This window comes from Natator depressus, chromosome 10 (genome assembly GCF_965152275.1).
Source record: "Natator depressus isolate rNatDep1 chromosome 10, rNatDep2.hap1, whole genome shotgun sequence".
Taxonomy (NCBI): domain Eukaryota; kingdom Metazoa; phylum Chordata; order Testudines; family Cheloniidae; genus Natator; species Natator depressus.
The window spans coordinates 76,468,530-76,494,818 of record NC_134243.1 but is presented as its reverse complement, the minus strand read 5'-3'; the positions used below and the strand labels follow the sequence as shown (position 1 = coordinate 76,494,818).

At 45.7% G+C, this 26,289-nt stretch overlaps 1 protein-coding gene across 1 annotated transcript in view; it reads left to right on the top strand.

The window, feature by feature from the left end:
- PCSK6 (proprotein convertase subtilisin/kexin type 6) overlaps nt 1-20,461 on the top strand; it is a 115,023-nt gene extending 94,562 nt beyond the window's left edge. Inside the window, exons 15-21 of the mRNA XM_074966555.1 lie at nt 3,483-3,585; nt 6,152-6,348; nt 8,824-8,911; nt 13,634-13,737; nt 16,116-16,245; nt 17,985-18,097; nt 19,242-20,461. Of these exons, the coding sequence (XP_074822656.1) occupies nt 3,483-3,585; nt 6,152-6,348; nt 8,824-8,911; nt 13,634-13,737; nt 16,116-16,245; nt 17,985-18,097; nt 19,242-19,369 (863 nt within the window). The 3' untranslated portion in view covers nt 19,370-20,461. The remainder of the gene's footprint in view (nt 1-3,482; nt 3,586-6,151; nt 6,349-8,823; nt 8,912-13,633; nt 13,738-16,115; nt 16,246-17,984; nt 18,098-19,241) is intronic.
- The last annotated feature ends 5,828 nt before the right edge of the window (nt 20,462-26,289 follow it).

The window sequence follows — 26,289 nt, the reverse complement described above, 5'->3', positions numbered from 1 at the left end:
AGCGTATTGATTCAGGCCCATCTTGAGTTACTAGAACATCAGGATACCTGGTTAAGGCGCTCATGAATGTTAAGACTAAGACAACTCTTCCCTAGCACTAGGCAAAATTTTTCTCACAAAACATTTTTTTTCAGAGAACAATCCAGGTTCGGTGACACTAAACCATTTTGCAAATTTGTGTAAATCTTGCCAAATAGTTTTGATTGAAAACCAAATCAAATTCTGAAAACCTCAAAATATTGTAATTTTTCAGTTCAAAATCACTTTTGTTTAAAAATTTCCTTTAATTTTATTTTTTTAAAATCCAAACCATGACAAAATGTTCAAGACTGAAACAAAACATTTCAACCCAAAACTGATTTTTTTTTTTAAAAATATTTTGATTCAATGAAAATTTTGAAAATTTTCATTTTGACCCCAAACAATTTTTTTACAAATTCTTTTCAGAATTGCCAGTGAGTTGAAAAATTGTTATTCGCCCACCTCTACTCTCCTCCCATTTCCCACTTCTCTGTTTTCCTCTGGACCAAGTGAAGCTGCTAGTTCCAGAGGTCAGCTTCACCACATCTCAAGAGAGTTGACCTGGTGGAAGCAGTTGGAGAAGTCTCTAAAATGAAAGTTGAGTTGGTTCAATTCTTTCCATCTCCTGGCCAGCGCCTTTGTTGCAGTGTATCATTACAAAGTCTCAGGGGTAGCAGAGTACTGCAGTCTGGCATTGCCTAGTGTTTGAGTTGCAGAGGTTTTAGGAGGATATGACTTTGTAGTTCAATTGTCAATAGATAAAATATTCATAATAAAATATAGGTTCAAGGACTAGACAATGGGATATAGAACCTCTGACCTCTAGGTCACCAGTTCAAATCCAGCCACAGATGGCACAGCAACTAAAAGCTATTGCCATCTGCTAGATCATTGATCTAGATGGTTTCAGTCCTGTTCACGGTGTCTCTGCGGGCACACCACAATGTGGGCTCTTGCTGGTGTCTGTAGAGGCCAGAATAGAATGGGCAGTAGAAACACAGAACTGCCCTCCACCTTTCTGAGTAGCATGAGGCAACGTGGGCTGTTGCTGTCCATGCTGGTTCTGCTGGTCCCTGGGTAAACACGAGCCTTCGGTCACCCAGTGGCCAATCCAGCATCATTCTCAAGATTCACCCGAGATGAGAAACAAAACATTAAGCTGCAGAACAGCACGTGAGCATGGTTGCTGTGAACTAGGGGGATGGCATCTCAGGAGCACGCTGCAGTCTGTCACGGGGCTGCACTTGCAATGTTTTGTGTTGAAGGCTGGGCAAGTTAACCAGGTGGTTGGTGTGAAAACAGGTTTGGGGGGGGCGGGGGTGAGCCATGCTCTCTGAGCATCTAGAACCAGCCTGTTTCTGGGAGGAAGGGCACCAGAGTTAGGCTGGATAAGAAAGCGTCTAAATTCCCTTGCGGTTGTTGGTGCTGCTGTGGTGCACACAGTGGGGTGGGAGGAAAGTGGGCTGGGCTGCTCTGGGCCGTAGAGGGCTGAGCAGCCTGGACCTATCCACCAGCCCACACACTGACGGTAAAGAAATGGATGCTACAAGGGGGATTGTGTAAAGGAACAAAATTTAAAGTTGAAAAATGACCTGTTTCATTGCCCGTACCACAAATTGGTCGTGCCAATGTCAGGAGAACGAGAAAGATCTGCTATTTCCTTGCACATGGAGATTGGGTTGGTTCCAAACCCTTCAGAAAAACATTCCACAGAAAGCCAAACAGGACCCTGCCCCACATAAAATACAGCTGGGACGGGAAAGGATGGGAGAAATACAAAAGTGAGGCTGGTGTTGGTGTAGATTTGGGGGATGTGTGTAAGACTCTTTATTTTAAAAACAAAACAAAATAAAACTCTGGCGGGACTGTCACCAGAGGCTGAGATTTCTGTAGGGATGGGGAAAGGCTAGGGGCAAATGCTAAATTATGAGGAGAAAAGAATGTTGTTTGGAAAGATCAAGAATGTTGTTTGCAAAGCTGGAACACAGGCCCAGCCCTGTGATAGAACTATGCGACCAGTGTGATATGTCCCCTCCAGTGGTGGCTGGACCACGTTGAGGTTAGTAAGCTTGCTATAGCCTTGACCAACGGAAGCAAATCTTTTAGCTCCGGCAGTAGCGGCTCATGCTTTTAGTTCCAGAGATCAAAGGTTCAATCCCCACTGCCGATAACCCTCCCAGGGATGTTGCATTACATATATGTATTAGACCTCTTTTGAGCAGTGTTAGTTGACACAAGGTGAAATCCTGACCCCGTGACAGTCGATGGGAGTTTTGCCATTGACTTCAGGGGAGGCCAGCATTTCACTCACAGTACTTAAAATACTGGCAGCAGCCAATGGCCTGGCTACGCCAGGGCCCCCAGTGTTAGTAACTTGGGTGGAGTCAAACTGGAGGTAGCAACGGTGGGAAGTCACTGCAGAATTTCCCATGTGTACATGAGTCTGTTGGCAAGACAGCTGTCAGAGACACAGCCTGGTATCCGGTGCCTCTTGTCTCCCTTCTCTGCCCTTGTCTCTATAGTCAACTTCCCCCCTCGTCCCCCCGATTATACTTTTCCAGTTACTTTTGTTATGCCCCACAAAGCTGTTTCCTCAGATGTCCTTTTCCTCTGATGGTGATAGAATAGTATCACATGAGATGGCCATGGTAGGTTTTCGAAAGTCATGCAGGCTCATGGTCACTGCTTTTGGAGAGATTTCAGTCGCTGTATTTCCTGTATCACTTTCTCTCTTTCCCTTTTGGGGGTGTATATGCACCTATAGTTTTCTTCCAGCTGCCACCTTCACATCTGATTGGACGATGCTATTGCAAAAGAATTGTTCTAGCTGGAAGCGTCAACCTGAATACAGCACATTTAAAGAGACACGCCTCTTTTTTTTTTTTATTATTCCTTCTGAACTTTATTTCACTCGATAACAAATATGAATTAGTAACATATGAATATGTATCTGTTACTGTTGTGATAGCCAAATATTATTCTACTAGCCAGATAATATAATAGCTCAGTAGTTGTTTAGGAGAGAAGCACACACGCACGCAAAATCAAAGCGCATCTTAACATAAACACATATGTATGTTTGTGCAAATTTTTTTTCTTTACATATAGAACCTGGACACGAAGTCTTATTTGACTGCTGCGGTTTGTCCTTTGGCTGTTAGATGCTGTGTAGTGCTAGGATGGTAACTCTCTCTGTCCCCCTCCTCTGCATACATGTTAGGGGGACAGTTGACAAGTAGAATGAAATGGCTTTCTGGCCCTTCTGTGTTAATTTTAAAATTCTCAAAGTAGGAGGGCCAAATCTATCCTGTTTTATCGTTCTCCGGAGCTAGCCCCCATCAGTACAGTTTCTCAGCACCTTATACCTTTACACACATGGGGATGGGACATAAACACTTGCAGGGTGTGCTTGGAAGAGCTTGTGCAAATTCTTTCAGCAGAAATCTCTCTCTCTTTTTAAGGTCCATGTCATCCTGAATGTGGCAACAAAGGCTGTGATGGTCCTAATGCAGATCAGTGCTTGAATTGCATCCATTACAGTCTTGGAAGTGTTAAAACTGGCAGGTAATGATGTTATTTATTTGCATTACAGAAGTGGCCCCTTTGTGCTAGGAGCTGAATGTGCTACTAATAACAGACAGCCCCCCCCAGCTCCAAATAGCTCGTAATCTAAACAGACAAAGGATGGTAGTGCAGGAGCATTATTGGTCCCATTTTACAGATGGGGAAATAAAGGCACAGACATGAAGTCACTTGCCCAAGGTCTTACAGGGAGTTTGTAGTAAAGCAGGAACCTGAACTTTGATCTGCTGCATCCTCGTTCAGTGTTTTAACCACCAGGCCTTCGTTTTGTTCGCAAGTTAGCGTATGATGAATGCGCTAGTTTAATGAAATATCATCTGAAAGAGAAGCCTGGTTGAGATCTGTTAATAGAAAGACAAACCTGTTGCCCGTAGTGGGGAGGAAGGATGGTCTTGTGGTTACGGCAGCACCCCAGGGCTCAGCAGACCTGGCTCCTATTCCAGCTTATGCCATGGGTGACCTTGGGCAAGTCACTTAATCTCTCCAAACCCCACCTGTAAAAGGGGGATAATGGTACTTCCCTGCCTTCTAGGGCATTGTTAATGTTTTCATGCGGCTCAGATCTTGCGGTGATGAGTGTCCTCGAAAATTAAATCATTCAAGGTCACCGGTTCCAATGCCACTCCAATGCCAGATTGGTAGTTACCGAAAGTTGTTTCCATCTGACTGGTGTTTGGGGGCTTATGTGCCAGGTTATATTTAATTATTATAAAATCCTTTGGGTGCATGCTTGAATGAACTGCTCTTAGCTCTGTCACTTCCTTCCTGTGTCATGCCCGTCTTACGGGTAAATGGAGGACTTCATTCCACCGGACTGCTGATCTGGCACCTTTCATAAGCACTAGTATTCATGTGAAAATGTATTTTAAGAAAGAGGGCGAGCTCTGGGATTCCTGCTTTAAATTGGGTGATGGACGGCATAAGGAAGATATAGGGTGTAATTTTCAAAAGGACCTAGATGACTCAGAAGTCTTGGTCCCATTTTCAAGAGGCATGTAGGTGCTAAGTCCTTTGAGACTTGGGCTCTGAAGGGCCTACATTACTTTTGAAAATGGGATGTAGGCTCCTAAATCACTTTGGCTCTGTTGAAGTTTTTGCCCAAACTAGTTATCAAGTCAGTGTGCGTTAAACATTGGGGAAACTGTAGGAAACTTTGAATCCCATGCTATGTATGGGAGTGGTTTTAAAGACCATTACCAACCACTGAAATTCAGTTTAGACCTTGCTAATTAATAAAGAATAAATAGGAGTAGATTGTTTTAAAGGATGAAATGATCTAGTAATTCTGCAAGTAAAAATGCTGATGAGGGGAGCTGTCTGGTAGGATGACTGGTGTGCAGTCGCCATCCCACTGAGACAGTCAGACAGGCGAGTGCTGGAGTTAATTGCATAAGCAGCATTTCTTTACAATAAATGCCAAATGAGAACCAAGCACCTGTACTGCTAAACACCAGACTTAATGAGCTGAGAATACTGTACCTTTTGGGAACTGGGATCCACACTCCTTTGCTTTCCAGATGTCTAAATGTGCATCTGTTTAATTTATACTTGGTAGTATAATCCTTGGAAGCCAGCACACATCATACTGCCACAACGCCTAGAAGTCCTGACACCTAAATCTTCTCTTGGATTGATTGTCTAGAAGTCCTAACACCTAAATCTTCTCTTAGATTGATTTGCATCTCACATGAGATGATTGCATACTGTCAGTTCAGACTTGGTTATTGCAACTTGTATTTAACAAAGCAATCCCACCTGAATAACTAATTCCACAAAGATCATACTATGACACTGTTTAATACTATTTTTTTTTCCAAACACCTGTAACTCGGTGGAATGACTCAGCAGAAACAAGAACATAGGTGCAGTTAACAAGAGATTTCCTCAAGCTCAAAGAAAAGCGCAACAAAAATCTCCTTTAACCTGAGGTTCAACTTAGTCCTAATATGATTTATATTGCCTTAACACCTAGGAGCCCCAGTCACAGACCGGGGCTCCGTTGTGCTAAGTACTGTACGAAGAACCAAAAGATGATCCATGCCCCAAAGAAATGACAGACTAAGTATAAGAAGGGACCACAGAAGGATACAAATAGATAAACAGAAGAACATAAGGAAACAATGAGACAATAATACCAGATGCTTCCCCAAAGGCTTTCTTCTACCTCTGTCTCCTTTATTTCTAAGCCTTCGCCTGAACACCTGTGCAGGAGGAAAGTGAAGCTGAGCTGAGAATGATGAACTACAGGTAACCGATATTAGTCACATAGCTTAATGCACTCCTGGAAGACACTCGGATACCATGGTGATGAAGGCATCATAAGAACCTATGTAGAATAGAAAGTTAGCCCCTTGCTCACTGTCTAATCCCTGGATTTATCACCGTACCTTTTTGCCTTACAGTGTAATCTCTTTATCATGTGTAATTGTTGGGCCAATCCAGTGAGGCGTAGAGCGCCCTCCACTCTCGTTGACTTCACTGGATGCATCTGGCAGAAGTGAGCCCTCGGACATTGATTATACATCTGGTTTGTTTAATTCTTCTCCAGGGTGTGTGTGAGCTCGTGCCCTTCGGGGTATTTTGGGGACAACGCAAGCAGGCGATGCCGAAGATGCCAGAAGGGGTGCGAAACCTGCACGGGCAGGGGCCGAAACCAGTGTACATCTTGCCGACGTGGTTTCTATCACCATCAGGAAACACATGCATGTGTGGTGTTCTGTCCAGCTGGGTTTTACGCTGATGAAAGTAAGGAGGTGAACCATTCACAGACTGGAGTATGAGAATGTGGGGGTGGGGTTTTGTCCCAAATGAACACGAATGGAAGAATTTAAGAAATCTAACATGTCAGGATGGAGCCTCCATGTGACTAGCTTTTGAATCACTATCTAACAGGCAGATCTCTACTGCAGTCAAGTTTCACATGGCACTCTCGCTGCTACTAGTGATGAGAACCAGAATGCTACAGTAACGTGAGACAGTGCAAAGAAAAAATGCACAGTGCCTCTTCAAAAATTGGACTGATCATCCTCATTAATAGGCCCACGGTGATAAACTCCCAATGCTTTACAAGCATGAACTAGCTTAACCCTCACAGTGCCCCTGGGAGGTAGGACAGTATTATAATCCCTGTTTTACAGGCGGAGAAACTGATTGCCAAGGTCAGAGTCATAGCTTTCAAATGTGCCCACTAATGTTTTCATTTTGGGGTGCCCGACTCAAGACATTTAAGACCTGATTTGCACAACTCCAGTAGACTTCAGAGGGAGCTGTGGATAATGAGAAACCTCTCAGATTCAGCAGCAGAATCAACCTCTCAGAATTCAGCCCCCAAAACCTGAGGCACTGTTAATGAACGGTTCTGGCCACACAGCCAATAAGAGGCTGAGTCTGGACTGGAACTCAGGAATTCTCCCAGCGCCATGCTTAGGGTAGAAGGTTGAATGAGTTAAGCACCTAACTCCCGTTGAAAGTCAATGACAGTTAGCTCATGTCTACACTACAAAATTAAGTTCCTCTAACATACGTGGGCATACAGCCACCGCAGAAATTACATTGCTTGTGTGTCTGCACGTTGCTCCTTCTGTCGGCGGTGCATGTCCTCACCAGGAGCGCTTGTATCGATTGTACTGTCAGTCTTGGGCATTGTGGGAAGGCTCCTGAAAACCAGTAACAGTCGAGATAAACAACACAGTGTCTACACTGACACTGCGTTGCTCTAACTATATTGACCTTGACTCTAAGGCCTGGTCCACACTAGGTGTGTGTGTGTGTGGGGGGATCGAGCTAAGTTATGCAACTTCAGCTACGTGAATAACATAGCTGAAGTCGCTGTACTTAGATCTACTTACCGTGGTGTCTTCACTGCAGTAAGTCGACAACTGTCACTCTCCCGTTGACTCCACCTTCGCCTCTCGCCCTGGTGGAGTACCAGAGTCAACGGGAAAGCACTCGGCAGTCGATTTATCGTGTCTAGGCTAGATGTGATAAATCGACCCCTGCTGGATCGATCGCTGCCCATTGATCTAGTGGGTAATGTAGACAAGCCCTAAGCGGCTTCTGGAGGTGAAGTTATTAAGTCGGAGTAGTGGGGCAGTTATGTTGATGGGAGCAAACTTTAAGTGTAGACACTTCCATAGTTAGATTGATATAAGTTGCCTTGCGTTGACCTAAACCAGACCTTAATCACCTAATTCACTAGATACCTTTGGAAAATTCCACCCTTAGTTGTGATTTCAAAGGCGGAAACCCCAGCTATAGAAATGTAACTATTAATTGCCATTGCTGCAATTCAATAGGCATTATTATTATTATTATTTATTATTATTCCACCTGTCTCACAAAGGTGTTTTGCTTTGGATCACTTGCCATGGAGGGGGGCAGAGAAAAAAAGGAGGTAACCAATGCAAGCCACGGAACAGAGAAAAGAGGATAATTTAAAACACAGTGACATTTTCCAATATCCCATTGTAAATGCCATTCCCCCATAATATTAAAGGTCACATTTTTGAGTCTAACAGCTGGAATGTCATTCCTCTCCCAGCCCTTCCTGCCGGTGCGCCCTTTTGTTCCATTGTGTCTGTAATGAGTAGCCATTGACAGCACTGTGAACACTTTTAGTAAGTCCAGTTGTGGGCAAGAATAGGAATGCTGCTGCTTTACTTTACTCACATAGTGGATCGACATCCGTCTATACTTAATGTATCCATGAGGCCCCATCAGCCCAAAACACCCCATTGAAGTCAATGCGAGCTTTGTCTGAGTAAGGATTTGGACAATATAGAGCCCAATCCAACTCCCATTGACTTTAATGAGAGTTGGATCAGATCCATAGCATGTGTCAGAACCCACACAAATGTGTGCAGCTTCTGGCCTATTGAAATGTATGGTGATAAATTGATATCCATGAGAAGCAGAATATTTTGAATCAGAAACATCATAAAACTGCTAGCCGATTTGGCTTAATCAAGTAAGTATTTACTGTGTGTGTCCCTGTGAGTTATCCACATAGTCTGACCACCACCCATCTGTATGTCCTTTTAGTAGGAAGGGCTCACGTGTATCTCGAAAATGCTGTTCTACCTCTGTAAGTTGTTGCCTGCAAATAGCTGCTGAACCGTAGGACTTTTCAACTCGTAAGATCTTTCTTGTGCATTGTGGCTAGACTGCTGCTTGCATCTCTCTGGGCAGATTTTATTTACACTGACTTTTTGTTTCTAAAAGGTCAAAAGCTCTGTCTCGAATGTCATCAAAGCTGTAAAAAATGTGCTAGTGATCCAGAGAAACGTATTCTATGCAAGGATGGATTCAGGTAAAATACTTTCAAAATGTGTCTCTCTATATTAAACTCCAGAAACTGATGTGAAATCTGCACACTATGAAAAATCAAAAAGCGGAATTTAAAAAATAGATATCTATGTTTCAATAACACTACGACTGTGATCCAAATTGCCAGAAGCCAGGAAATTCAAAGGAGGGAGCAGTCATTATATAACATAACTCATCCTATAGCTTAAAAGCACTATGTACATTCCATCCATTTATCGACAGCATTCATCACTGTGGTATAGAAGTGCCATACTCCACGTATCGATAGCACTGAGTGGGCCGCAAATGGCACTGCTAGGTATTATTATTGTTGTTGTTGTTGTCACTGCTAAAGAAAAGTCTCATTTCCCCCTCATTTAGGGTTGATCCAAGGCCCACAGAAGTCCATACAAACCCTCCCGTTAATTAAATGGGCTTTTGATCAATGGTCTTTAGACTGCCATGGATTTATTCCCAGATTTAGACCAGTCAGTGGAGTCAGTCTAAGTGAGAGGAGAATCAGCCCCAGATTGTTCGCTGACCACTGACCACCATTTTGAGTTGTGTCTTTGACGGTGTCTACACTCTGAAGATGCTTCGCAATATAGCTATACTGGTGGAGACCCCTAGTGTTAGACGCGGCTTATGCCTACAGAAGGAGTGTTTCTGTCAGCGTAGTAACACCACCATCCCAGATGACATCAGCTATGTAGACAGAAGCATTCTGCTGTCAGCATAGCTGCGTCTGCACTGGGCTTTTTATTGGCTAGCGGGGTGGTGCTTCCACGCCCCTAACCAACATAGCTGTGCTGTGAAAACTTTATCATGTAGACCTGGCCTCAGTCTGCTAACGGCCATGATGTTATCTATCATGCTCACATTACACCTAGTCCAGCCCCTGTTAAGGTCCCTGGGAGTCGGAGCCAGGCCTGTAGTCTATAGATGGGCCTACCTCTGCCAGCTGCCGAGCACTCTGTCCCAGCATGGACATCACTGGGAGCTGAGGGTGCTCAGCTCCTTGCAGCATGGGGCTCCTGTGTCTGCCATCTCATTTCTGGCTCTTTCTCATCCCTTAATGCTGTCTGATTTAAATCCCCTTTGCTGGGTTTGTTTAGAAGCTGGGGTGGGGGTGGGGATGCACTGGGGAGGACATCTAAAAGGAAAAAAAGAGCAAATGTTTACATTGAATATTATACAACGTATGGTTTCCACAAGAGCCCCAGGGAGCTCCTTCAGAACCTTCCCCGTTCAGCACGTCCCATGCAGTCAATTTTTCAAAACAAGGGATGTTTACCTAGTGACAGGAGTTATTGGGTTGATCCTATAAATATCTACTTTGGGTGCATTTAAAATGCATACTGCAAACACAGAGGTCCCTTATTTAGGCCTTATTTAAACAGGAAAGTTTTACCGGTTATACCAATATAGCTATAGCAGTCTAGTTGTACAGATATAGTTACGCCGGCACCAAAAACTCATGTGGGCTCTCTTATTCCAATATGAGTGACTTTACTTGTTTGTTTGTTTGTTTGTTTATTTAATTTTGGTAGCTTAAATCCTTCCCAAGTGACATAAGCTAACCTGCAAAAAGTCACGCTTACACCAGAGTCAGCCTCCCCAGGGAGGTGAAGGGGTGTTGTACTGGCATAACTATCGCTCCTTATGCATGGCAAGCTGGAGTCTCAGCTCCTGGAAAAACACATACTGCACCCCACCACTCAGGTGTTAAATCAAGATGGCTCCTTCGGTGCTAACTTGCACTGAGCTCAGCCCTACAATGAGGGGAGGTAGAAAGGCAGCTTAGAGCCACCGTTGTCTCTTCTTACCCCAGCTGTGCTGGGTGGGAGTTCAGTGCTACTGGGGATTGAGGGCGAGGGCTCATTTTCAGAAGTGCCTTGGGAAGCCCAAGTCCCCTGGTTAAAACTTCTCCCCCTTAAAAGTAAAAGTGTGAAACTGGGATGTTTTGTCACAGTGTTTGAAACTGGAAGTGCTGAGCCCATGTGGCCACTGTCATGAATTTGGTTCTCCTCTGCTGGAGCATGCGTAGCTGTCTGATAGAGTCAACAGGCTGTACTTGGACCGGAGTGACTTTTTTAACAGCACTGCTTCCCAGAAGTAAAAATCGCTAGTGCCAAAAGATTCTGCATTCCCTCAGAAAAGGGAAAGTGGAAGTGGTTGCCAGGTATAAGCCATACAAAGCTACCTTTTATTGTCCAGTACCCTTTTAAGCTGGGAATCCAATCCCCTCTGTCACATTAAAGCACTAAGGGCCCAACAGAACATCTCCAATAAGAACTTTCTGTTTCTGCTTATTTCTGAAACCTAGAGAAGGGTCCACAGGGGGCTTATGGTTTTTCAGAGCACGGCTGAGCTGTCAATCACATCTGGTTTGCAAGTGCAGCAAAGCCGTTTGTTCAAAGGGGTTTGTGTTAAACTACAGATGGGCCCAGTCTGGATCAGAACTCCTTGGATTTGGGGTCTGGGCCTGAATTTCTGGGCTTGGGCCCATCTCTGATTAAAAACACACTTTATACACTGGACACACGAAAAGCTAAATCCCAGATTCTACCACCCTTATTCCCATGGAGTACTGCTCACACAGCCCTGTTGATTCCAATAGGAGTAATCGCAGAGTAAGGGCTGGTCTTCTACATATTGTGAACGTGGCTGGCAGGATCTGAACCCAGATCACGTGCACATGTGCTGTTTCAAAACACAGTGGCTTTGGGGTCCATATAATGGCCACCAAATACTAGTGTAATAAAGTTGAGATTTAATCTGTTCTAGCTGTAGTAACTGTGGATGCTGCAACACCATCCAATCCATCCTTGTAGGTAAGACCCTGTTCTGCTCAGCTGAGAGCAGCTGCAAGGCTTGTGGCACCTTATCCTTGGAAAATACATTGCAAAGTTCGAGGCCCGATTGTGATCCTCCTACTCACATGAGCAAGCAGCCAGTGCCCTGGGACTGCTCAGGCGTGTAACTGCTCAGCACAGTGAGGAGCCGGGAGTCCCAATGTGGCCCTCGGGATGTAGGCTGCACGAATCCAAAGGAATTCCTGCTAGTGTTCAGAATCAAGCAATATTGAGAAAATCATGATTTATTTGTATTACTGTAGCAGCCAGGACCCTCAGTCATGGACCTGGACCCCATTGCACTAGGCGCTGTCCAGACACAGAACAAAAAAACAGTCCCTGCCCCAAAGAGCTGGCAGTTTTGGCATGAGTCACTAATCGGTGGCTCACTAAGTGAATAAAAAACAAACAGCTTAATTCCTCAAAAGCCAGGCGTCCTGGTAGTAAAGAAGAAACACCCTCTAAAAGAGTGAATCCTTGATATCTCTCTGTCTTACAAATATCTAACCACGTTCTATGTTACAGGCCTTTGGAAGAGTTGGGCCAGCTGCCCATGTCATTTTTTCTTATTTTTTTTTTTAACCCTCCTTTTCCTCTTGAACATTTAATTAAAGATCCTGCAGGAGGTTTTTTTGAGGGGGGAAGGAGTGTCCCTAGAAGGACTTGAATGTCTTTTCAAGTGCTGGCTCAGTTCCAGATGCCTTCTGCCCAGCTGGGAGAGAAGGCAGCAGGTCGTGGTGCTGTGCAATTGTATTGCACGTGTTTTTAAACTTCATTATTGTTTTGGGCATTCATGTATTACAGCAGCACACCGAGATCAGCGCCCCATTGTGCTAGGCCCTGTACACAAACACATAGCGAGAGGCAGGCTCTGCTCTGAACAGCATACAATCTAAATAGACAAGAAGACAAACAAAGGGTAGGGAAGCAGAGGCCCGGTGGGCTGAAGTGAAGCATAAGTAGCCTGAAGGCTGCCCCAGGGTCATGCGACAGGTCAGTGGCCAAGCTGGGCTAGAAACCCTTTCCAATCCTTACTCTATTGTGCTATCCACTAAATCACGCTGATCCTAATAACACAATATTTGGTGGGGGAAAGAAGGGGCCAGGGAAGTACAGATTAAAATAATCTTCACATTGTGTGTTTAGGGTGATGTCCTGAAAAGGGCTGTAAATCAATTATTAACGTTCCAATCCAGCAATTGGATCCCTGTGGCATCCCCCACCAAGATGTGATTGGGGCCTGAGCTTGGTATCTGTGAACCAGACTTGACCGGCCAGCTGACAGACAGTCTCTTGGGCCAGCTGGTGTAGCTTAGAGCAGCCTCTGGGGCCAGGCATAGAACCAGAAAACCAACCCCTCTTCTCTGCTGTGCTGAGCAGACCTTGGCCAGCACAGAAAATCTGGCTTCCTGGGCCTAGTCCTTGGCTGCAGTCATGGAATGCAAGTTGGAGTGTACAAGGGGGGGGCTTTAAGCTATAGGCCACAGTTGTGCTCCTCTGATCCTGGCCACTCTACAGCAAGACAATCTTTCGGCATAAGTAGGCTGAAGGCTGCCCTAGGAGGGCCTATTACAGAGGGGTGCAGGAAAACCCTGGTCATGTTCCCTGCTTCAGAGCAGTGCGGGGCTGGTGTGGGGGCAACCACAATGGCTCTGTGCCACATAAGGATTCCTAGGGAGACTGGATCTGCTGGGTTCACTTCGCTTTGGGGAAGGGGGTACAAAGCTGCCTCAGTGCAGGAGGGGGTTGGGTCCCAGGCTGCCCAGTCCTTACACGGAGGCTTGTATTAAACCTCTCGATGGCGAAATCACTAGGGCTTGGGGGAGTATTTGTATGTTTCGGTAAAACTTTCTCCCCTGCTTTTCCAACAGCTCGTTAGGAGCAGGCTGTCTCCCGGAATGCCAACCGGGCATGTATTTCAGCAAAGAGACCCGGAAATGTGAGAGGTGCCACACGAGCTGCCAGACCTGTGTTGGTACGTTCTTCATCTGCATGGGGTCCCAAGCCGTTCCTCCAAACGGCCTTAAACCCAGCCCTCCGTGCCTAAGCCGTGAGCTCTCTGTTCTGCGGTGCAACGGCATCTGTGTTTCCTGGGCTCGAGGCCTCCTTGCCCCTTTAAAGCATAAGGGGTGCTTTGAAGCAGCTTTGCCTTCAAAGAGAGACACTCAGAATGCTGGTGGTTGTGCAGGAGGTAAGGCCAAAGTAATGGTAATCAACAGTCAGGTTTCAGGGCACCGGCTGACCTGCAGGGATCTGGAAGGAATTTGTTGCCACCTTTCTATAAGCCAGGCCTGCACCCAGCCTAGCAGAGTGAGGCTGCTGTAGGGAGGACCAATGCTGGACATGGGGCTGTCGCTGGAAAAGGGAGAGGGTGGAGTGCCTACATGGGAGGGGAAGGTAGCGAGAGACAGAGGCTCTCAGCAGGGGGAAGGATGGAGCAAAGATATGAAGGGAGCGGCGCTGCGTGGAAGATGCCTCCCCCACCCGCAGCACTGCAAGTAGCAGTGAGATGGAGGGCTGGAGCTCGGAAGGGGAGTCAGCCGAGCAACGCTGCAACCTCAAAACTCGAGTGTTTGCCGAGCGAGCGCATGTGCAAAGTAGCCCTAACATCGCCGAATGTCCATTTCCTTCAAACAGCCCACTTTTTTTGCCATGTCAAAAGAAATGGCCGAGGTCGGCAACACTGTAGCACCAGACACCAGTCACACTCGTGGGCCACTTCTGGGTTTCGAGCCCGTCCCAGTTGGCTGCTCCCTGCTCCGTTGGGTACATCCTACAGTCTGTAGGCTGCTTGTTCAAAAGGCCACCAGGTGGCAGCAAAGAGACAGGGACGGGGGAGCAGCTGGGATCTATGTAAAATCTCCCAAAGTGCAGATTTTCCGGCTTGATTTTCCTGTCATCTTCTCATAGCTCTGAACCTTTCCATGTGCACGAAGGGCTGGTGTGTAGGGAACAACACCAGACTGGTACTTTGTCTCTGTCTCTCTGCCTGGGGTATCTAGTTACCCAAGAAGGTAACTTGTTGCCCCAAAAAGTCACCCGTTGTTGCTGATTCAAGATTTTCGGTTGCTGAGGCCTCTCAAAAGTAGCCCAAACTGGGAAAGAGCCGCAGAGGCTGGCAACGCTGAGGAGGAGGCTGCATAGAGACTGCACTATAACATGGCACCACCTGGTGGTCACAACAAAAAAGAGCAGGACTTTCCTGGGAGGCTGGCCCAGCCGTCTATGTCTACACTGCACACTAAGCCCAGGCTCTGTGTCAGGTTTGAGTCTAAGCTCCGCTTCCGTCCGCACACCGATCAGTCTGACTCGGGTCACCAGACACTCAGGATCCAGATCCTGGGCCCTGCTAGAGGGGTGGGTCAGAACCTGAATCCAGGCCCTGTCCTTCTGCAGTGTGGACGCAGGTCAAGCTGTAGACCCCAGTCAGAGGGTCTGCATGGTGCAGTAGGACATTTCAGCACAACTCTGAGACCTGGGCCCAGCAGTCATAAACCCAGGTTTACGATGCAGTGTGGACGCTCAAGTGCGGGCTTGGAAACACCCAATCCATAAGCCCAGGTCCCATAGACCTGAATTTACAATACAGCATAGACATAACCCAAAGAGGTTGTGAGGAGTAGGGTGAGGTGACGCCCCTTGCTGCCTCCTGGACACAGCATTTGCTTAGGTGTGTTGTGGAACATTGATTTTCCCTTTCTCAAAGCATCAGGAACTGGCTGCAGCCAGAGGAGGATGCTGGTCCAGGAAGAGAGGGAGAGACTGGTATTACTGGTGTTACTGCAAACCCTGCGATCTTCCCTAAGGACAGATTTTCCTGCTTGCCTTTCCTGCCATCTTCTCCTGGCTTCAAACCTTCCCAACTGAAAGTTAACCATGTGTATGAAGGGCTGGCTGTGTAGGGGCCAACGCCGGGCTGATACTTTGTCTCGGTCTCTCTGCCTGGGGTATCTAACAGCAGGATCAAAAACTCTGTCAGAAAGTCAGTACAGATCGGAGGTTGTGGGCGCTTGAGGGCTTGGCCAGTGTGTGTGCGCTCCTAAAAATGTCCGGTGACACTTCGCTGCACACCCATGCCTGTCGGCATCTCTTGAAGGTCCTTTCTCACCAGGCTGTTGGGTTAGCTGGGCCTGGGATGTGGGCATGAGCTGAGGAACCATTTAGAGCCCAGCTGGTGCAATAGTCTCAGGCAGCTTGTTTATTCTGCCGCAGCCTTCTGGAAGAGAGCAGACTGCAGTATGTATCCTAGTCCTGAGTGTCCCTGGCTCCCGTCTGACACAGTCATCGTAACACAACGCGGTAATTGTCTTTGTAGCAGACTATAATATTTCACGTCTCTCTTGTTCTCCCTAGGGCCAGGCAAAGAGGCATGCATACAATGTGCCAAAGATTTCCACCTGCACGAGTGGCGATGTGTCCCTGCTTGCAGCCAGGGGTTTTACCCTGAGGCGGTGCCAGGTCTACCTTATAAAGTCTGCACAAGGTACAGTGTCCTCTTGAGCCCTTTCCCTTTGAAGTTAGCGTCATGAAATGCACAGGGAGCCATTCTTAATAGCTGATTGGATACATCGGCAATCGGAGTGGGGCTGCTGATAGTGTGTGTCACAGGGAACGAAGATAAAAACCCTGAAAACAACTGGCTACTTGATGCTGTTCACTAGACCGACTAAAATGTTCAAAGAAGCCTGGAGCTTTCGGAAATTCTTCACTGGAGCTGATTTTTCACATGGGTGATTAGTGAAAAGTGTCAGCGTGGAGCATTCTTAGATAGTAAACTCCTTGGGGACTGTCTGTTCCATTTGTTCAGAGCCTGGCACCAATGGGGTCCTGGCCAATGACTAGGGCTCTCAGGGGCTACACTAATACACATAACAAATGATCATAGTAGGTCTTGCCTCAGGACCAGGAGGCCCTGGGTTCTAAACCCAGACCAAGTCTGGGGCTCATAGGCACCACTGACCCTGCCGTGGGTTGCTGCGCTCTCCTTCAAGGCAGATGTTAAACCCTTAGGGCTGGGGTGAAAATTAGTACTTCTCCAGTGCCCTTTGAAAAGGGTAACTCTGGTATTCAGAAAAAAAGGGCTGGCGCTGGAAGGTATAGTGAGCATAAACTAACTGCTCTATTTGCCTTCACAGTCCGTTCACTAGCAGTGTTTAACGCATTCCTTTGCAAAGCCCTGAGATGGCTCGTGCAGGAGAGGTGCTGTAAGAAACCAGATTCTAGTCCATTCTCAAACAGTAGTTTCTTGACTTAAGTGGAAACTCTCATTGAATTTCACCTAATTATATGTAAGGAATAAATGTTACTATTTAATAGTAGAACCAAATGTTCTAATTTCTCCAGGTAGTATCAAACCCAGTCGGCAGGTTTCATCCTTTTGGGAGGTTTCATGGGCACATGTAAATCGTGTCTCCTTTAGACAGGAGAAATGTCTGACCTTGCTTCTTTTTTTTCTGTATCATCACCTTCCGCTTTAGCACTTGAATCTCTGTAGTCGATCCACGCTGCCTTTCTTCCTCAAAAAACAGAGTAAAAAAGTGATTCAGTGAAGAGATGTTGCACTTATCTATTCCCAGACAAAAAACGATGTGAAACTGGACAGTACATCTCGTTAATTTAGAAACCCTGGGGATGTGACTAGTGTCCCCGAAACAAGCGTTACTGATCATGGCATCTCTACAGGGCAGAGTTAAGCTTGGTTACAACCCTTAACTGCATTTCTGTACTTTAACATGGCTGGGTTTCTTTTAAGTTTTACATCTGAATGTCCTGGGCTTGGGATAATTACAACATTCCTGTGAGGTTTTTAACCCTTAAATTCCTGATGTGTGTTCTCCAGCATAATGTTTTTTGTCTGTGAATATTAAAATTAGCTTTGTTTTAATCTTTTTGTTAAGAAGGTGAAGGAGGAGGGAAATAGCTGGGACCCCCCAACCCCAGTTCCCCTAGGCCATCAGAGTATGGCAACTTATTAATCACTCTGGACCAGAAACAAATGTGAAATTTGGACTCCTGTGTCCTATCTCCAGTCCAGTAAGAAGTTCCGCCCCTCGTGGCTCAAGTTTTCCAGAGAGAAAGGGGCTAGTTCAGTCTAGATGTAAGTGGGTTCAAATCCATTCTCTTCAGTGCCCTGAGGCTGAATTTGCCCTGCAGTCTGTCGGGTCTCTACACAAATGGTTGTGGTGCCAAGAGACATTATTTGTGCGCTTGTCTCTTTGTCAGGTGTGATGATAACTGCTCAGCCTGTGAAGGCTCCAGGGATAACTGCGTGAAGTGTAAGGAAGGTTTCAATCTGCGCATCAGCTCCTGCATCACAAATGTAACCTGCATGGATGGTACGTAACGAGAGTGTAAACATGTAATATAGACCCCAGGCTGATACCCCAGTTGCACAGATGTGTCTTAAAGCTGCCCGAAAGGGGCAGCTGGGGATTCCCCTGTCATTGGGGGTTCCCTAATGGTATAAAGTTATTAGAATCAGCTCTCCATCACCCACCTCCTCCCCCCATCTCTGTAAATGTGTCCTGTCAGGGCATGGCCAGCGCATGCTGTACTGTGGTTATTCAGAGCCGTTGAACAGCCCATGGGGACTATTCCAGCTAGCATTAGTTAGTGCAACCACAGGGATGCTCTAACTTACACTGGCCCCAGGATGCAGGAAGGCTGAAAGGCAGCTTAGAGATACATTTGCCTCCCCCGGGTCTCCATGCACCCTGGTGCAGCTGAAGATTGAGCCTATAGATTGAGTACTCTTTGTACAGGGACCTGGGCCCAAATCCTCAGCCACATTTAGACTCCATTGATTTCACTGGAAGTTAGGCATCTCAATATCTTAGAGGATCTGGACCCTCCTCTTTCTATAGGTCTGCAAGGTGCCTAGAATGCCGTCAGATAATAATAATAAAAAGCTTCCTAGAATTCAAGTGGAACTGGTCTTGGAATCAAACCAGAGAATAGATGAGAGAAATGTATAGGGACATAAGGAAAAATCCTTCAGCTGCACCGTTCCCAGTTATCTACATTCCCAAGAATCCCCTAGCTGTAGTCAACAAAATGATCCTGATTCTTCATTCTCTCTTCACAACAGAAACAGGGAGAATGTTGGATGCTGGGATTTCATATTTATGGAACGTACAATTGACCTACTCAAATTAAATCAAGTTACAGAATTCCTGACCTGAAACAGCACTGTGATTTCTCCCATCGTGGTATCTACACAATGATTGCAATAGAAACACAGGTTACCCAGCAAGGCTGATAAATGTTTGCTTATTGCTCAAATAGACACACGTGTTTGCATTTCATTATATTTTATCCTTGAACTAATTCGCCCACTCATCACAAAGTGTCTCCATTCTCTATTACAAACAGGTGATGATGCCTCCCCCAAAAGTGCTCTCTCCTCAAACACTGGAACAAATTGCATTGCCTGTTACCTGTGGGAGGTTGTTTATTTAAAATGTTAATCTGTTTTCTCAGATTCTCCTAGTCCTGAACGTGGCCCCTCAGCTTTCAAGACTCTCTGTGAGATTGTGAAATCAAAGAAGCTCTGTGAAATGAAGCTATTTGTACAGTTATGCTGTCAGACATGTCTCATGGCTGGATAAAGTTCAGTATCTGCGTCCAGGAATTCCGCCACCCTGCAAGTCCAATTTGCCGAACCTTTAGGACAAAAGTTTATTTTCAACTTTGGGAGAGTTTACATGGTGCTGCCTAACATCAGTTTGATAGCTTTACTATCTCTGTCAATTTGTTTCTGTAGCAACATAATGAATAGCATTAAATCTAGGTAGGATCTTATACTTGGTAATTAAGGCCCCAAAGATACAAAACAAATGGCAATATTAATACTCTCAAATGCTTCTCATGAATGGGGACTGATGTATGATCAAGACACCTCACCTTGTTTCTTAGTCAAAATCCTTCCGATTCAACCATTCCAAGGGCATAGCAGGAGATCAGGACTCGGAAGCACCCAGGATTTCTGTGTCTCTGAGAAGAAGCAGCTGCTAATGGTGAAACACGTTCTGTTCTTTTATGCTAACTTATGGCTGATAAAAATCCATGTTACAAAAATAAAAGTAGTACCGTGTTTTTCTGTTCTTTACATATGTAAAATGATGAATGGTGTAATCTGAACGGAATAATCTGCTGGATAAAAGCTCTAAAGCAAAGTATTCAGGTTACTCGTTGGCTTCTGTTGTTAACTGTTTCTGTCTGGCCATAAATTTGACAATAACTGGAGACTTGAGGACCATATTCAGAGTTGGTGTAAGAGGGACAATCTAGTGCACCTGCTAATGCCATGTCTGAATTTAGCCCATTGGGGCCCTCAACCTGCCAGCTGTTGCATGCAAGCAGACTCATGTCCCCACACAGAACCCCATCGATTCAGTGGGAGGCTAGCCAGACATAAGGGTCCATCCACATGGCTCAGGAGTCTTATTTACTCAATCCATTTCTCTTCTGAAATAGTGATTAAATTGTTGATGAACTCCATTCTGATCATTGAAACAGGTTAGGTTCTTCCTCTCCTAACTAAATGAGATGGTTTTCCTATATTTTCACCCTCCAGCACTTTGCATCAAAGCCTCTTCTCTATGACAACAATTCGATGGGCTTAACAGCTCTCTCTAAGAAATCCCGATGCCCATAGATGCTGACTTCTGCTCCCGCCGGTGGGTGCTCGACCCCCCTCTGCCCCCGGTCCTGCCCCGACCCCACCCCTTCCATGAGGCCCTGCCCTGCCCCGCCCCCATTCCAACCCCTGCCCCCAAATCCCTGCCCCAACTCCACCCTCTCCCTGACCCTATTCCAACTCCTTCCCCAAATCCCCACCCTGACCCCGCCTCTTCTCCGCCTCCTCCCCTCCCCCTCCCGGAGTGGCCAAAAGGCCTTTTGGCGGCGGCCGGACAGGAAGCACTGGGAGATAAGTGGAGACACGGCGCACTCAGAGGGGGCAGAGGAGGTGGGGTGGGGTGGAGTGGGATGGGGGCCGGGAGCTTGGCTGCCAGTGGGTCCAGAGCACCCACTAATTTTTCCCATGCCTGTGCCGATGATCCGGTCAGGACACACCTTCCCTATCGAGCTCAGTTCTCTAAAACAAATCAGAATCTCTTCACTCTGTCTCCAGACAGAATGTCATGTGGTTGTTTGTATAATTGTTTTAAAGTTTATTTGGCTATGTTGTCCTGAGATTTTTTTGTAATAACTTATACTGTCTTTCTCCATAGATTATTAATTATTATTGTTATTTTTATGGGAAGTGGGGGATCTTTTATGTGTCTTATTCATGTGTTTCCCCTTCTCTGGGACCTCTGTTGCCAGACTTCTAACAAAGATATTCTTTTCATAAGACATATGTAGATGATGTTTCTTATGTTGCATGGTCTGATTTTCATTGTTAATAGTTTTAACAGGTTAAACCTTCTGCCAGTGAAATTCACAGTAAAAACTTTATCAGTTCTTTATGAAGCAGGAAGAATCAATTGTTTTTAATTCAAATTATTTTCACCCTGTCTGAGCCTGTCCAATAAAACCTCAGCCAGGTGAACAGGGGATGGCCAAATGTCATTGTTCATAAAACTGAATGGATCAACAACCACGTAAAGGCGAAACTTCTGTGAACTGACCATTAAATTAATAAATTGTTTACATCCACTGATGAGTGAGTCTGTACTCTTTCCAAGATGCCAAAGTCAATAGATTTATCTGGTCATTGAGGCCAGAGTTAGATCAAGTGTATGATATTTCTGTGAAGTCTTTTTTATTTTGTTGGGCATAGAAGCTGGACGGATCAGGGTCAAAAGTCAGTTGTCCGAGATTTTTTGCTGGGGAGGAACTCTGTACTTACTGCTGGAGATGCATTTCTTCTGCAGAGGGGGCACACCCATTCTCATTAACTAGTACCAATGGCTTGTACCTTCAGAGGAAGCTCAGATCACGCAAAAATCCAAGATACTTACTAAAGATGATTTGCGCATAGCACCTTTCATCCTGAAGGCTCCCAAACTGCTTTGCAAACCTGCATACAAACCACACATAGCATGGCAGCTAGCAACACATAGCAAAAGGACAGGACTGTCAGGGCAGAAACTGAAGAACATCTTCTCACATCGGGAGAATTTAAGTAGGCAGAACAAAGTTACCCAAGTTCTAGGAAATTTTTAATGAGCACAGGTGCTCAGGACCTTGCTTTTATGCTGAAAGATGTATTCTCCAGCAGTATGGTGCCCTCTAAGACTAGGCTGGGGCATTGTTTAAATACTGATTTCGAGAGAAACAAATGCCCACCACTACTTCCTGCAGCACCGGGCTGTTCTTTAGTTCCCCAGCCAGGAACTAACCCGGACAGCCCTGCTTACTTGGTGAGCTCTGTTGGGATTGCAGCACAAGGCAATGTGGCTGCAGGCTTTGAAGTAAATGAAAGTAAAGGCATTATCCTCTCACTGCAGCCAGAGTACTAAACCAACATGCCCGGTTGTAACAATCTAACTCCAGAGGATGGGATGTATATCGTTGTGTTGGTAGGACAGTTCAAATGGACTCCCGGGCTCAGTACGGCTTTACTATGGTGGTGTAAATCCAGTTTTTGACCTGGCGAAGGCCTGGCTTCTTTGTTTGCAGGTGCAAAACTTGAGTATTTGCACCTTTGTCAGGTAGGAAAGGGTACAAGTACTCAGGGTTGTGCCTGCAGTTCAAATGTGGGTGAAAATTGTGTCGGTGCTTCCAGGTGGAATTCAAGGAGGTGGTTTTAACCTAGCAGGGCCTAAAATGGTCAGTTACTTGTGCGATTACTTCTCTCCCCAGGACTTACTGCCGCAGGTGAGATTAGCAGAGGTGTTCGAACTGGATCTCCCTCAGTTTATTTTCCCTTGGTGAAATTCAATGGCGTGTGTTTATTCAGAAGGTCAGACAAGACGATCACAAGGGGCCCTTCTGGCCTTAAAAATCAATGGAGTTTTCCCATTGACTTCAATGAAGCAAGGATTTCACCTTATGAATCTATAAACATGATGAAGCTGAGTGGGTTGTTCTCTGTGAGGGGACCTGGGCGTTGGAATCCACCCCACAGTGAGCCACCCAGATCCAGATCTGTTAACCTTTTGGGCCTACTACAAGACCTGTCTTTTTCCACTCTTCTCTACGGCTGAGGAGGGGGTTGTCTGGGGGGCTAAATTTATGGACAGTCCTTTGTTTATTATGTTTGTTTTGTCATTTTTAATTAGTGGCCAGGAGTCCGGGGCAACGGATGGTTGGGTGCTTAGAGCTGTGCTTTATAAACTGAAGACACAAATTAAATTTGCTCTCACAAATGGGAAGATGCCCCCTCAAAAAGATTCCACTTTGTGTATAAATATAGATGTATTCACTTTTACTGAATAATTCACTGTCTACTTCTAGTTCCTTTTGCTGTATAGTATACTTGTTTGACCAATGGCGGCCACATGAAATGAGTATGGCTTCTGCCTATGGGTTTTGCATTACAAAATCTTATTGTTGTGTCAAACAATAGACAATGAGAAGAGATGTCACGTGACTCAAGGGTAAAGTATCACTTTAATTTTAAATTCTCTGGCTTCTGTTAGCTCTGATCATAACATTGCTTGTTTATTAATTTAGATGTACCAAAATGCTAAAAAGATGCTTGAGAACATAAGAGTGGCCATACTGGGTCAGACTGATGGTCCATCTAGCCCGGTATCCTCTCTGGCATAGGCCAGCACCAGCGCTTCAGTGAGAATGTACAGAACAGGGCAGTTGCAGTGATCTACCCCTGCATCCCTTCATGGCTTATCCCTATATTCCAGGTGTCCTTGACATAACTTAGGATGTCTATTTTAAGAGGAGCAGCACGCTTTAGGATAGCCCACCATCCCCAGAACTCCGAGCATCCTAAAAGCTATCTCCCTTCCAGTTAAACAGGACCGGCCTTGACAAATTCCACTCCATTTTCGTCTAAACACAGAGGCCACACATTGCTCTCAGACTTGTATAACACAACCAGCATCAGGCAAGTTATATGGGATGTAAATGAGGAAACACTTTGGCGTGGGGGGCAGGGTGTATGGCTCTTTTTCCCTCCCACAGGAATCATGCTTGTAAAGTCATAAATTTCAGCTTATTTATCCAAGTGATTGCAATAGTTTACTCAGAGCTATTAAGGCCTCTCAGCCACTGGTATGCTCAAAGAATCAGAGTGGCTCTGTCTTCAAGAGAAATGGGTATTTAGGAAATTTCTTAAAGCACATTTCTTTCTGGTCTCGTGACACATCTATAACAGCTCATTTCTGGACATCTTTAAAGCCGCCCTAACCCATCCTTTGCCTGTTGGTGGTAAGGTTGTATTCACAGCCACCGGCACATTAAAACATTCTTCCATACAAATGTTTTGACTGTACAAAGCAGCAGTTGTGAAAGTTTAAAACCACAGGTACAACTCAAAAGCACTCAGTGTGTCACCTTTCCATGGGTCTATGGTCAATAGCAGTTCTTAAAATAGCAATGTCTGGTTCTAGCTAATGCCTAGGACTATCCCATTAAAGGAAAATATGGATAAGTTGTATTCACCTCCTTCAAAGGAAGGACCTGACCCCTTAGGTACTTGAACACAATCTCTTTAGCAAGGAGTGCTTAGTTATTGCCCCAACTTGACTTCAGGACAGCACTGTCTATATCATTACATGATTGCATTGAGCAGTTATTCTTGTGGTATTAATTCTCTCTTCCTGCTTGTGAGTATCCCTCTCACTCCTAACTTATCTGACTTGAAACAAGGAGCCCCTTATGTGCCTCTCCTTACTGAATTACTGCATGTTGTGATATGTTGTGCTGATTAAGGTCTTTTATAATGCAACCCAGGTACCACCTGACTGCCGCCTGCTTCCCAACAGCGGTCCACGCCCCACAGTGTGAGAATGACTGTTACAAATCGGTAACAATGTATTGCAGAGAAATTCTGGCCACAGCCTAAATTTCACTCCTGGTGTGATGTTGCCCAAATATCTCAAAGGAACCGGGGCTGCAATAACACACAATACAGTGTGCCATTAAACTACTTGCCTTGGGTGCCTGAAGAGTTATAAAATCTTTTGGGTTACACAAATCCAGCCATTGGCTAAGAAGTCCTTACCTCTTGCAGTTACTGCACTAGAGTTCGGTGCATCTAGAAATCAATTTCTTTCTACCCATTTTTACTCAGGAAGTCCACGTGGTGGTTGTATTACTTTTACGAGGCCATAGGAACTGTGGATCCCAGATATTTGGCCATCTCACCATTTTATGTACATACAAGTGAACTAGGGTGACCAGACATCCCAATAGTAGGGGCTTTGTCTCTTATAGGCACCTATTTCTTCCCCCGCCCCCCTGATATTTCATGTTTGCTGTCTGGTCAAAAGTGAACTGATACTAGATCAAATCTGACAGTTGTGCTGTCAGTTTGACTCCCGTTGAAATCCATGAGAACTGAGTCTGTGTAACTGAGCTCCTCTGCCACAAACACCTTCCAGTCTAAGCGGAGGCACAGCGGTACCCTCTAATCAGGGTGAACTGACTGATGGCATTACCTCATGTGGCACTCTCAATGAAAAGTGCCTACTTGTATGATGGCACAGTAACTGAAAGTGGCCTGTTCCACCTGATCACTTCTGCACCCTCAGATGTGTGTCGATGTTTATTAGCTATAAGAATAAAGGGGCAAATTTTCTGTACCTGTCCACTCTCTTTGTGCTCCCCAAGCGGCAGAAAGGAAGTAGAGAATGATCACAAACACTCAGCAGGCACAGAGCTGGCAGAGCCACCTCTGCTGGCTCCCTCCTTGCATCCCCTAGAGCATGGGGTATAACAAGGAGGGGCTAGAGAGGGACAGTGGCTAGAGTGTGATGCTCTGTGCCATTCCCATTTGGCAGATTGTTCCTTGGGAGCCACCAGTTTGTTAGAGTAGCCCCCAGACTCTATCCTGAGCACAGGCAGCAAATGAGGGGGCTGATCCAGCTCCCAGACTGGACCCACGTCCCTGCTGTGCCCAGTAGAGAACCTGCCCCATCAAGTCTTGCTGCACCAAAGCGGTGTGGCCCCATTTACAACTTACTTAAATCTTTCCAGAACCTTGAAACTAGGCAAACAGCCAACGAGCTAATCACGGGTCAGTTTTCATTTTAAAAAGCAAATGCTGGTTAGTTCCCTGCATAAAAGTGGAAGTAAAGGGGTGACCGTTAAAAAGTGCATTGCAGCATGGACACAAAGGGAGAATGTCCCAGTGCTGCTGGCAGCATGTTTCCAGCTCAGCTCTCAAGGCCTGCAAAAGCAGCTGGTGGTAGAAAGGCCAACGTAACCTTAGCAAATACCAGAGCAGGAAGGTGTTTATGGGGACTGATGTTCAACAGCAACTTCTGGTGCTGTGTTTGAGCTAAAAAAGAGCAAGCATTAGCACTTGTAATTGGAGGTGGCGGGAGCAGTTGCTGAACTGATGGTTCATGTATGTTCACGCTGTGAGGACAGGTGTGGAATCTGTTGAGATCCAGCT